The sequence below is a fragment of the Tachypleus tridentatus genome, chromosome 7 (genome assembly GCF_004210375.1).
Source record: "Tachypleus tridentatus isolate NWPU-2018 chromosome 7, ASM421037v1, whole genome shotgun sequence".
Taxonomy (NCBI): Eukaryota; Metazoa; Arthropoda; class Merostomata; order Xiphosura; family Limulidae; genus Tachypleus; species Tachypleus tridentatus.
Genome location: NC_134831.1, coordinates 169,091,719 through 169,106,238, shown reverse-complemented (window position 1 = coordinate 169,106,238; position 14,520 = coordinate 169,091,719). Strand labels below are relative to the sequence as shown.

General features: G+C 35.0%; 1 protein-coding gene across 2 annotated transcripts in view; it reads right to left on the bottom strand.

Moving 5' to 3' along the window:
- Nucleotides 1-14,520, bottom strand: part of LOC143257187 (uncharacterized) — a 45,854-nt gene that overhangs the window by 17,194 nt on the left and 14,140 nt on the right. For both annotated transcript variants that reach the window (XR_013031729.1, XM_076515554.1), the window contains exon 2: nucleotides 2,844-3,004. Coding sequence is in view for 1 of the 2 variants with exons in the window: in XM_076515554.1 (XP_076371669.1) it covers nucleotides 2,844-3,004 (161 nt within the window). In the remaining variant the exon portion in view is untranslated. The remainder of the gene's footprint in view (nucleotides 1-2,843; nucleotides 3,005-14,520) is intronic.

The following is a 14,520-nucleotide window of genomic DNA, read 5'->3' as shown; positions in this document are numbered from 1 at the left end:
TTCATTCTCAGACGTGCTTCTATTAAGGATATGTGCATGTTGCAACCGATTTTTGGAACAAAAAAGTCGTATATATTATTTTTATTAGTTATTCTTGTTGAGCCTTTATTAAACTAAATAAACATAGAATGTCATTTTAAAAACATATATTAAAGAATGTTTTGGAAATTTGGTGAATAAATAAAAGTTTACAAAAAAAAAATTACCCAGCAGAAAACTGCTATCACGTACAGCTTCTAGCACTAGATAAACAATGATTATATAATAGTTTTAACATCAGTAGCGACCTCTTTTTCCTTTTCTCTTTTAACCATCTTAACTGAGAATATTTACATCCCATTAAGCATATGTCGCTCGTGGAGAGTCTACGTGGGTCTAATACGTTCCATTATGCACTCTGTATTATTATTATTTATTTAACGTTTTTTTGATCGATATGCGGTATTCAACTCTAAAAACTCCAACAAAAGAAATAGTTCACAAGTGTATAAAGAAGTTAAGTAACTGGTAACTACTTTATTTATTAGTTTTGTGCCCTATTTCTAGCTTAGTTATTTTCTTTGGTGACAAGAATAAATAAATAATTAAACTCTCTCTCATATTATGCAGACTTTTAGCAGTTGGGAATTCACGGAGAGTAAATCCATTCCAGTTAATGAAAACGTGAAACATACATTTTTTTACTCTTTTAGAAACATAATGTAGTCATATCTAATATATAGATTAATCATTAATTTGTTCAAATTGTCAATAGAAACACTACATGTTCTAGACAGTCGTAGTCCCAAAGGTAAGTTGAGTTGACAAAATATTAACAGAAAGTTCAAAGGAAATATTAACTGATAGAGTTGTATGTTGTGTAGCAGAGACTGAGTTATTCAGTAACTTTGTCTTCCCAAAGCTCTTGAGGATGTTAATAAAATATAGGTTTGTTCTCTAGAAATATTAGACTTTGTATCCTTAGCGAAAATAAAATTTTATTTACAAAAACTTATAAAGTCTTTATGAGGCCTAATACAGTATTGATTAAGAGAACAGCTAACTATTAATATTTGTGATATTTGGAGTTAGGGTTAGTAATTATTCGAATATAGGTTGTCTCAGACAGAAAAGATGATGTGACGTGCCATGTATTTTAGGTGATTTTTCTCTGTCTTTTAATAAAAAAAAAAACATCTGAGTGAAAATTGGTACGCGTTTCTTTTTTATTGTTCTTTTAAATGTCCAGTAGGGGCACTACTGATTCTGGCTTGACATCGTAATTCTGGCGTTAGGTTAAGTTTCAAAGCATCTTTAATAAATGTACAGGGTGGCCAGTAAGTTCATACCCATCCTTATATCTTATGTATCCAGCGTATTGTGACAAGTACGTGGGTACATGAGCGCAGCGAGAATGAGGGACAGCACACAGATACACTGTATATATAAGATAAAAGGATGGGTAGGGACTTGCGGGCCACCCTGTACATATAAAACTATGTTACTAACCCTAACTCAGAACGTCGGTAACCAAGTAATACCCGGAGAAAGGGGTTAATCAAAAAATGCATTCTACGTTGTATTTGTGTTTGTATTGTTGTCAGAAAAACGATTTGAAGCATTCGTTTCCTCATTTATTAAACATCAATTCTTCCTTACTGTAAACTCTATAACTAGAAATAAAATAATTCCAAAACAATTTTCAAAAATGACTAGTTGCATTATTTTAGCCAAACAACTAATGTGAGAATGAAAAACAATTCATTTGTCAAACCAAAGTTCATTAGTGTACAGACGAGAAATATGTAGAAGTAATTATGTGAACTGACGGTGTAAACTGGAGTAGTTAGAAATCACTATGTACTGACTAGTGTAAACTGGAGTAGCTAGAGGTCACTACGTACTGACTAGTGTAAAATGTAGTAGTTAGAAGCCAGTATGTGAACTGACGAGTGTAAAATGGAGTAGTGTTAGAAGTCACTACGTGAAATGACGAGTGTAAACTGAAGTAGTTAGAAGTCACTACGTGAACTGACGAGTGTAAACTGAAGTAGATAGAAGTCACTACGTGAACTGACGAGTGTAAACTGTAGTAGTTAGAAGCTATTACGTGAACTGACGAGTGTAAACTGGAATAGCTACAAGTCACTATGTACTAACAATGTAAACTGGAGTAGTTAAAGATTCCTGCGTAGTTAAAAGTGTAAACTGGAGTAGTTAGAAAGTGTTAGATGTATTGAAGAGTGTAAACAGGAGTATTTAGAAGTTACTTTGTATTCCGACGAGTGTAAACTGTAATAGTTAGATGTCATTATGTGTATTAACGATTGTAAACTGGAGTAGTTAGAGGCCACTATGTACTGACTAGTGTAAACTGGAATAGTTTGAGGTCATAATGTAGTGATGAGTGTAAACTGGAGTAGTTATAAGTTATAGTGTGTACTTATAAGACAAGTATTTACGTTTGGTAAATCAGAACAGTCTCTGATTCAACAGAAATTTCTGGGTTGATTTACACGAATAAAATTTTTTGCAATGTTTTAACAATACGTAACAAATGTAACATTTTTAATTTGTGATGTTCGTTCGAATAACACAAGGAATAATGTAAAGTTACAAACGTGCCAATAGCGACACTGATACATAAATGGCACTAATAGATTACGCAGTGGAAAATACACGTAGTTTTGTCTTATAAAAATCGTGAATACACAATTTTGATATTTGTTTCCTTATGTTAAGAAACACTACTTTTTTATTTTCCTGCTCTGATTTATTACTGGATCCGTTAATACTGATGTTACTGTTACCAATTCCTTTCCTGTGTCACGTTTATATTAAAATTTGTTTTTGAAATTACTTACCGTTTTATAAAACATACATGCCTGTCTGTCTTCGTCTTCACCTTGAGGACAGTCAATGAAACCGTCACACAGCTCCTGATCATCTATACATCGGTACCGGCTCATTCTGTCTGGGGTTGGGCAGGCTAATGTTTCAGTACCGTCTTCGGCGGGGGGGCACTCTGGGAAGTGGGGGAGAACTGGTTTTCAAACGGTCAAATGATGTTGGGCATGTTACTACTGAGGTAGTAGTTTAGAAGAAATAATTAAAAACAAATAATATTTCACCCAAATGAACTACAATAGTTTATTTACTGAGACATTCACTATATTAGGTTGAAACATTTCCAAACCCATGTTACGTCTTTAACATAATAAAACGCTCAGTGAAAAATACCGTGTAGTAAAACAAATTAAAATAAAATGTGTTATCAGAATATAATATGTATTAGTAAGAAGAAAAAGTGTTACGTGTTACCTCACTAGAATATAGAATAAAAAGTAGAACTAACTTGTGTGTATTATCTGAGCAAAATATAGAAAGATATCTTAAATAATGTTCATTATCACAGGAAGACGTTTAACATGATTCTTGAGTTTGAAAATGACATATCAGTAGAAGGTGTTACATTCTAACTGTCTAAAGCAGTCTAAACCTAGGCGTATGAAACACGTTCTATCTTGAAAGTAATGATTTATTTCAACCTCGATAGCAGGCAAAAAGGTCACGAAATGGTGAAAGCTAAGTAAATATTTGTTCAAAGAGAAACGCCCTGTTACCGTTGTATGTACGTAGAGCCACATCGTTCAGATAAAACGTTCTCTTTAGTCCACAAAACGTGTGGTGAGTTCAATGTAATTTTACCTGTTCAGTCGATTGTTAGGAGACACCCACTGTCCAAAGGTTCTCTGAACTGCATGACATGCTAGTAGATGACATTTGTGATCGTCATGAAGAGATAATAAATCCAATGAACTAAGGAACCAGCGTGACGTCACTAATTTGTCCTTTTTAGTCCTAAAACTAATATCTGAGATACGTAAGAAAGTGAATGAAGCGTGGACCAACGAAACAATAGCAGTTGATGTGCCTTGATACACGATACACGCACGAGATAACTGGAACGCCCCAGGAGTTCAACAATAACCCTTCTGGTTAAACTCCAAAAAATGTTTATTTCTAGATGACAGAAAGTTTATATTTTGGAATAAGAAGAGTAGTAACTTGAACTGGTTAAACCCTGAACCATTAGTTTGGTTGGTTGTATCTGTGTTCAGGCAAAGTTACAAAAGGGTTATGTGCCCTAATCGTCCTTGTTTTGAACTAATACACTTAATCGAATAGTGGGTTTTAACTGTCACCCACGGAATACGAATCTGGATCCTCAAATTCACAGAGCACCTTGCTATTCCAAAGAGGACTTCAATAAACCAAAAATACTTAATAAATCAGAAAAAGGACTACAACATGTAACGTAATGTTGAGAAAATTTAATTTCAGTTCAGAATAAGAACGAATTTCCTTATGTATACGTTTGAATGTAAGAACACAAATTACGGTTTAGTTCACTGCAAAGTTTTCACGCAGCAGAAAATACAAAAATTATTAGCAAGATTGTTTTACACACAACTTACCTGTTTGTGTTTTAATCTGGTCAGTTATAACACAATCTGTATTTATCAACCAGCAAAAATATTGCTAGAAACAGGTCCAGCTAAACCTAATGCAGGTAAAGCTTTCCAGATATGGTTGGATAAAGAACCTCACTTTCCGATGATGCTGGTAAAACATTGTTTATCTTCGCCCCCAAACAAGCAAACGGAGCTTTAATATCAATAATTGTACCAAAATCACTAATCTGCACATGTGTATATTCTGGCCACCCCCTAGAAACAAGTTTAACTTCTAATACTTGATAGCGTTACTTCACTTTCACACACAAGAGTTCAACATTGGAAATCGTTTATGGTTGCCCTATTCTCACGAGAAATTACTTACAACACAATTTCGCAATCTAAGAGTTTCGTACAGTTCCATCATATTAGTATACTATTCATTTACTTGTCTAAGTTTACTTCTAAGATAATCATTACGTCTATTTAACTTTCTGTAAAAGTTACAGAATCTTTACTAGTTTACTGCTTTGCTAAAAAGCAGTTTGCTGGTTTTGGGAAAGTATTTGATGACTTGTTGGTTAGAGCGAGTCGAGGGTTTACATCTCATCAGAAATCATGCCCGTTCTTTCAGCCTTGGGGGTGTCGTGAAGTTAAAGTCAATCCTATTATTCAACTAAAGCATTTCAAGAGTTGTATTCGTTTTAGATATAGTCTATTACTTCTAAATATGGACAGCTGGCTTCAAATAGCTTTCAACTAGCTTTGCGCAAAATTCAACAAACAAATATCTACACCCTTGTGCAAATTAATTGAAACAAGACGGAAAATTACGATTTTTTCAATTTTTTGCGTTTTATTTCGGAGAATCCAAAAATTACTCACAAATTAATACATGATATGACCGCCTTTATTTTTCAGAAGTTCATTAATCCGCTTTGGCATCGAGTCCACGAGTTAACTGCAATCTTTACTAATATTTGGATCGCGGTACCACACCTCAATCATGGCCTCAATTAGCTTATCTTTCGTAGTACAGTCTTTTCCCAAAGTCTTTCTTTACAAATTGCCCAAAGATTTTCAATAGGAGTTAAGTCTGGAGAGTTTCCAGGCCAGTTCAGCACTTTTATTCGCGTTGTAGTCATAAAATTCTTCACAAGTTTCGATGTGTGGCACGGAGCCAGATCTTGTTGAAAAATGCCAGATCCATCTAGAAATCTCTTTTTCAATTCTGGAACCACTCTTCTCTGCAAAACTTCAATGTACTGTGGTCCTCGCATCACACCTTCTACGATATGTAAGCCTCCGACGTCATAGTAGCTGAAACAGCCCCAAAACATCTTCTTCAAGGGATGTTTTACGAACTGACTGATGTGAGATTTTCGAAGTTTATCACCTGGAAATCTGCGAACATGCAGACTTCTTTGTTCCTGTACGAAGAAATGAGTCTCGTCACTGAATAACACCTTTTTCCATTGTTCTTGCGTCTAATTCTTGTATTTCAGACCCCATTGATACCATTGAGTTGGTAAGAAGTTGTTTTTTAACTGGTCTCCTTGCCCTTCTAACGCACTTTCGAATGACGTAATATTCCTCAAAATTTCGTCATATATCCCAAAAATAGATCGACCATGCTGCAAAACACAGCTAATGACGCCGTCTGTGTGAAAAAATGACTATAAAGGAAATCAGTGGATCCAGCGAGCCTACACCGGCCGCCATGTTGAAAATATTGTAAAATGACCATTTGTTTCAATTAATTTGCACAAGGGTGTATTGTTATTTGAACATTACGCTACCAAAAAGTGGCAATTCTTTGAAAGACACTGATGCTAACTTTCAACTATTAGAATTTTGATAAACTACCTTATAACGTTTAATTTCGTAGTAAATAGTAAAGAATTATAAAATAAAAATGGACTTACTTTAAGTATGATCTGCAACTCTTTTATTTACTTCTCAACTCATTGGGCTGAGGGTCGTCGGTTGGAATCCCCATAGCACCCAACATGGTCGTTCTTTCAACCGTGGGGGCGTTGTAATGATTCGACCAATCCCACTATTCGTTGGTAAAGGAGTAGCCCAAGAGTGGGCAATGGGTGGTAATGACTAGCTGTCTTCCTGCTAGTCTTACACTGTTAAATTAGGGACGGCTAGCGCAAATAGCCCTCGTGTAGCTTTGCACAAAATTCAAGAACAAACTCTTAAATCAAGGGTTCGATTCTCCTCGGTGGACTCTGCAGATAGCCCGATGTGGCTTAGCCATAAGAAAACACCAAAAACAAATTCATCGGGATTCGCTACTTCCTTATCCGTTTCTGTAATCCAGTGGCCTTCTTTTGCCCAGTTAGTTTTAAGAGCATACAATGTATTTTTGTAAGTATATGTGCCCCCACTCAAAGTTTCGAATACGTATGAAAAAGAAAGAAAGAAAGATTTTTGTTCCGTGCCAATTGTTAGGATTCTGGGATTTTGTTATTGTTGATTTTATCTGTATTTCTTGTGGAAATTTGAAACTCAGATTTAAAGGCACAATTTTTCGTTAAGATAAACCTTTAAATTTGTTCCCAATTCACATCTCAATGAATAATTTGTCCGTTTAGCAGTTTGTTTCCAAAATAATTAAAAAATAACAGCAGTCATAAAGGTAGAACATATTTTTGTCTAAAGTATAACTTTTAAACTATCATCTTACCTACCATGTACTTAAGCTGTCTGGGGGAAAAGGCTATATCTTCTTGTTTAAGGTACATAGATGTTTATTAACATGCAGTTACATCTCGTTGTGTATAGAAATGTATTACCGATGAAGTATTATAGCTTACAATATTGAGTGATTAATACGTTCCCTAAACTCTTAAAAATAAAATATAATAATATTCTTACTGATCTCCTTCCCGTGGCTTATAACGATCAAGATTGGGTTTCGATACTCCTTATGAGCATGTCACAATAGGCTATCGGTGCTCCGCCCACCATGGGTATCGAAACCCGGTTTCTAGCGATTTTAGTCCGCAAACATACTGTTGTGCCACTAGGAGACAGCTTCGTGCTTAACAACGTATAAACTAATTATATATAATTATTGGATACATTTTTCAACGTTGTTGTGTTGTTCTGCTTACATGTACTTAATTTGATATTTACTTTATAATAATATCGTTTAGTTTGATAATTTGTTTTGTCTATTATGAAGCACTGTCGAACATAAAAATAAAGATTTAAGTCAACTCTAGCAAAACTTCGAAGAAAAGAGTGAAATAAAAATTGGACAAAGTTGAATTCTTTCTATGCAATTTGTCTTTCGCATAAACTCGATTATTAGTAACTTTCCAAGTTCTTTACTTCACCATCTAGTCCGAGTCTACAATTCATTTTACAAGCATCTCTAGGCCATTAATAGTTAAGGCCCAGCTTGAATCGATTCTCCGATTTTTCTACGTAATTCGAGGTAGAATTGGACTATTTATGATGGAGCCGACTTATTTCTGTCTTCACACTCTAATTTACGAATTTGCCGCAATGCACTGCCTCAAAGTTAATATTGAATTCGATCGTACGAGTATTTACATCTCATTCGTATCCATGCAACCAATAATATAAAGCGAAGTCTGAATTCTATAAGAAAGAAAACTCTTCCATCTCGTCGCCTTTTACTAGATGCACGTGGGTTTCAGGTCTCGTGTACAGAACACTTACGTAAAAAAGCATGAATTCAAACTAGTTAAAGAAGGCCAAATTAACATCGTATATTTACCACATTCACTCCGTCTTGTCTTTAAAACGAACAAAGTTACACACAACTTCCACATTCTTCAATAAAATTTTTAAAAAATCACATAAAACGTGCAAACACGATAACTAAAGCAAAAATGACAACGAAAATATTCGAGATTAGACACAACATTTTAATTTAAACAAACTAGTAATACGCGCTATCTACAAAAGAATTGCCTGGGCGTGGAAATTACAAAATGTAAAATAAAAAAATAATAATGCAAAACTCGCCAAATTAATATAATTTTATTAGTAAACATAATGTTCGTTTTTACCAATAAACTATTTTTAATTTGTTATATTTTCCTTTTATAAATATACGCCAGTCTACATAAAACTACTTAAAATTAAATTCATTTAAATTAATAGAGTATAAAGACAAATTAGAGAGTTATTAACATGAAAATGCTTGATAAATTTAGTTAATTTTTTACTATTATAATTAAGCTAAAATATCGTAGATTTGATCTGGATATGTGGTGCCAATGATTTTACTTTTAAATATTCAATTATATGCAGAATAACACGGTATTTATGAGTTTAGCATTTTGTTTGAACCATTTTAAAATCCTTGTTAAAATAATTCGCATAAGAATCTCACGCATTGTTTAAAAAAGTTTATTTTGTTTTCTTCGCTGAATTACTGGTTTGATTCCCTGCTGTGAACAAAGTGCGTATATAACATCATGTATCACTGAGGAAACAACAGTTGCATTAATGCCTGGATGTACGACCTATGAGTGTTTGTTGACTGGGCGTAGCGTTGTATGTCTGAACCTGGATGTACGACCTATGAGTGATTGTTGACTGGGCGTAGCGTTGTACGTCTGAACTATTACCACAGAAACATGCTCCGCAGTTTTAGCCATAGGCGCGCTTCAAAAAGAATGTTAAATCCCATTATTCGATGAGACAAGAATAGCCCAAAAGTTGGCGGTAGGTGTTATTGAATACCTGCCTTTCATCATATTTGTCAGTTTAATGTTATAGATAGCTGTACGCATGTGATGAGTTATGTGGCGAAAGAAACAGACGTTTCAGTTCCCTGAAAAATACAACAAACAAAAAACATGTACATTCCATAAGATATGAACTGTTCGTAATATATGTATATTTTATAATATATCGACTGGCCATGAGGTATGCAAATTCCATAAAATATGGGCTGTCATAAGGAATGAACATTCTGTGAGATATGACCTGCTCGTAAGGAATGCAGGTTCCATAAGATTTATACATTTTGTATGATACAGAGTGTTCGTAATGTATGCAAATTCTATAAGGTATAAACTGTCTATAATTAATGTACATTCCATAAGATATGGACTGTGCATGAGGCATAGACAGTTCTAGTATCCACAAACAACCCGGTGCACAAACAGTTGAATTGAAATCGTTTAAAGGACCCATGGGGCTCACATGTACTGCACCGATGACTAAGATGTTAGTGCGTTAGGCTTATTACAGCCACATTATTCTCAACTCTTATACTTCTGCTCGGCCCGGCATGGCCAAGTGGTTAAGGCACTCGACTCGTAATCTAAGGGTCGCGGTTTTGAATCCCAGTGACGAAAAACATGCTCGCCCTTTCAGTCGTGGGGGCGTTATAATGTGATGACTAATCCCATTGTTCGTTGGTAAAAGAGTAGCCCAAGAGTTGGCGGTGGGTTGTGATAACTAGCTGCCTTCCCTTTGGTCTTACATTGCTAAATTAGGGACGGCTAGCGCAGATATTCCTTTTGTGTAGCTTTGCGCGAAATTCAGAAACAAACAAAAGCAGAATAATAGAAAAATAGAATTGGTAGGCCTAATACTAACTAATGATTTTCATTAAAATAATTACATTGTCTGGAAACCTAAACACCAACTCCCCGTGCAACTCCCCCTTTCACCACTGGAAAGACAGTAAACAGGTGCACTAAAAATACGGTGGCAATAAATTTAACAGTTGTTTAATTACTGGATCACTTGAAATTATTTTGGCGTCATTGTACGACTATGAGTTCCTTAACATCTACAGGAGTAACTCAATCTGATATTTCTAGCAGGACCACATTAGCTACGTTATTAGCTATTTTCAAGTACGTCAGCTTACATTAAGCTGAATGAACAATTAGGCTTAGCCTATTATTTGAAATCGAGGACCCGTTGACCCAAAATAGTACTTTACACTTTGAATCTGTAAGTGTGTTTTCAGATAACACTCAGATCCTATTAAGCGATATTGATTAGGTGTTTTCTCTCTAGTCATTACGCCTACACTCAGGGACGACTAGTGAAAGTAACTCTTGAGTAGCTTTGTGCAAATATCCTATACAAACAAACAGAAAAGTAAATCTATAGAAATAAGAAAAGACGCCTTCTAACATTTTTCCGCATTAATATATGTATCTAAGTATTCGTATTATGGTACGTAGACAACGGTCAACTGGAAATTTAATGGAACTTACTAATTTTTTACATGCACATGGTATTCATTGCTCTGATAAATTAATAACAAAGACCAAATGTTCACAGTAAACTTTCTTCAGAAACACGATTCTTGGTTAAGCTAACTCTCGAATAATGGGTGCTTTACATTTAATTTTATCAGTCTTTGATCGAACAGTTATTAACTGAGGTTGACAATGTTAAAGTATGCTCTTCCTTATGTTATGTATTGAACCACAAAATTGGCATGACCAGGTAGTTAAGGCACTTGACATGCAGTTTGAGGGTCGCGTGTTCGAATCTCCGTCCCACCAATCATTATAGCTGTGGAGGCTTAAAAATGGGACGGTAAATCCACTATTCGTTGGTAAAAGAGTAGCCCTTTGGTTACCAACCAACCAAAACTTCTAAGCCTTAATAACAAAATGGTATCGAACTCCGAACTTTACATTTAAACTTCTCTTAAAAACAGCTTAATTTAGATTTTTGGTAAGGGACGAATCTAGGATGTTCCCACAGGGGAAATAGGGTTGTTATAAAACAGTTGCTTGCTGTAAACACGCTCATCTCGAGCGTGTGGTACACAACAATACCACTTTTTAATTTTTTGATACGTTTGGTTTTTCTTAAAAATGTTCTTTCATCATTATTTTTTTAAATTCAGTTTCTGATGGAATTTTGCTTTTATTTTGATAAAACGAAGAAGTGTTGTATCGCACCTTGTACTTAGCTAGTGATTAAAATCATATTTATGGAGGAGCGCTCGTATAAAGTGTTAAAATTTACCCTAATTAGAGCTACTTCTGTCTGTTCTGGAGATTAAAATATACCCTGATTATAGTTACTTGTGTCTGTTATTTGGAGAAAAATGTACCCTGATTAGAGTTACTTGTGTATGTTACAGAGAGTGAAAAGTTACATACGTACTTTAAATTAAAGAACCCAAGAGTTATCTGTGGTTATTGTAGAGATTAAACAGTTACAAAATGTATTTCAAATTAAAGAACTCAAGTATTACTTGTGGGAAAACTGTGATCCTAGAAACCACAAATCTTTCGAGTGTATAAAAACATATATAAACTGAGCTTCCTGTGTTCGAGCGTAAACAAGGCCCTTTGACATTTCACGAGCGATAGATTAGTTTGAAATATCGTGGGATTTTCAGTAGTGTTATTAACAATGGTACGGACTTAGATTTTCAACGACGAATTCCTGCATTATAATAATTACCATCTTATTATTTGACGCAAAATGGATCAGAATTAAAGACTTATAAATTATTTAATATAATTCTATATAATAAAATGACTAGAACGTCACAAGTCGATATGACACAAGAAAAAGATAACTTATAGCATGCATTAATTTGTAAGTAAAGTAAAGTAAACTCTTGCCGAAAACGAAACTTTCGGCCGTAATCCCATTACCTAACAAAGGTGGACCAGCTTAGGAGATTTGGAACAGTCATATATCGAAGAAATCGAAACGCACAATGCAACGTAATCTCTATATGTACAAAAATTAATAGCAAGAACGAAAGATGGAGTGTGCTATTACTTGAAGTAATATACATTGAAACACAGAAACTCATAGAAATTATCAACTGAATTTATGTATGGAGAGTAATGCTTGTTCTCTATGCCTAAATCTACAGTGAAGTAGCCTTCTGCTTGTTACAGAAAAAACATAAAATTTTACAATAAATAGTAAGTGAATCAGGGAAACTTGACTTTATATTTCAATGTAGGTGATTAGTCAAAAAGAAAAGGAAAAAAAACAACAAATAGTGGATATCCTTCATTTCCACGGTTTATTGAAAACCACATTCAGCGTGTACAAACGAGTTATATATGTGATAAATGCCAACCCTTACCCTCTTTACTTCTAGCACTTAGAGTAAACAAACATTAAAATGAATAACTTCCCTGGTGTGGGAATATGGCGATCTCTAGAAATGCTGAAAGTATTTCATATAAATCTTAGTGCATGCGCTCTTTCCACTTTGCTCAAGAAGACTTGAATATGTTTCGAATATTAGATATTATATAGTTATTCTACCTATAAAACACCATTTTACTGTGGAAAGCACAACTATCGGGTTTTGAGTTTAACGTAGTAGCGGTCACAACATTATATTTTTATCCACTATTTCGTTTAGCCACGTGCAACCACTGCTAAAATAAAGATCCTACAAATCTGATAAGTGGCCCTCTTCTTTCTTTTGTTTTATGTCTTGTATATTAATTTTGTTTTCAAATGTAATTGAAAATCAAAAACTGCATTATACTTTTTGTACGCCTGCAATAGTTTTTTTTTACAATATTTCAATAAAAGTCATAAATTTATAACTTCCTCTGAACCATGATGTCAACATATTCTATAAAATTAAGCCCTAGATGTAACAGAGGAAAACAGCGTGGGCTTTCTTGTAATGGTGTTTCAGACGCAATGGTTAGCATGCTGGTCTTCTGTAAAGATCTTCTGTAAAGATCTTTCTACAAAAATACATATTCTAACTGAGGAAAAAGTTAGGACACTCCCACATTTATACCCACTTAAAATGGCTCAACTCACACACAGATCGTTACTCAGTATTGTGAATGAGGCTTGCTCTGTTTAAACCTCAGACGTGCAGTTTGGTATGCTCCTGACTGTTGAAGTGAGAGTGAGCACCATGGTAAGAGCAAAAGAGCTGTCTGAGGTCTTCAGAAAGAAAATTATAGCAGCTTATGAGTCTGGTACGGGATTTAAAAAGATCCCACATTTTCCACTATCTGGAAAATAGTCAACAAGTGGAGGGCTTTCAAAACAAATGCCAAAATGCCCAGATCTGGTCGTCCAAGAAAGTTCACCCTGAGAACAGATCGCCAGATGCTTAAAGAGGTCTCCAAAACCCTAAAATGTCATCACAGGACTTGCAGCAGACTCTGACTACTGTTGATGTGAAAGTGCATACCTCTACAATCAGAAAGAGACTGCACAAGTGTAACTTGCATGGGAGGTGTGCAAGGAGGAAACCTTTGTTCTGTAAGAGAAACATCAAGGCCAGACTGAAGTTTGCCAGAGAGAATGTAGACAAAGACCAGGACTTCTGGAATAAGTTCTTTGGGCAGATTACTCCAAAATTAAATTATTTGGACACCAGAACAAAGGACATGTTTGGCGTAAACCAAATACAGCATTCCAGGAAAAGAACCTCATACCAACTATGAAGCATAGAGGTGGATGTGTCATAGTTTAGGGCTGCTTTGCTGCAGCGAAACCTGGACAGCTCACAATCATAGAATCCACCATGAATTCTACTGTGTTGTGCTTGAGGAACATGTGAGTCCATCTGTAAGAAAATTAAACCTCAAGCGGAACTGGAGCCTGTAACACGACAATGACCCAAAACATACCAGTAAATCCACCAAAGTCTGGCTGAAAACTAAGAAATAGAGAGTTCTGGAATGGCTGAGTCAAAGCCCAGGTCTTAATTTCATTGAGATACTGTGGAGTGACTTGAAACTGGCTGTACATGCAAGAAATCCCTCAAACATCTCACATCTGACAGAATTTTGCATTGAGGAGTGAGGCAAACTTTCTTCAGACCGATGTCAAAGACTGATAGATGGCTACAAGAAACGTCTTACTGCAGTTATTTCAGTCAAAGGGCGTAACACTAGCTATTAGGAGATAGGGTGTTCTAACCTTTTCCTCAGTTAGAATATGCATTTTTGTAGAATTACATTTACAAAAGATCTTGAAAAGTCTTTTCTTCAGTTTTAATTGTTCAGTTACATTTTTATAATCTCTCAGTATTGTTGAAATTGAGATTAAATATCTATATATCCAAAAATGTTACAAAAATACACAGGCTTTCATAGGGTGTCCTAAC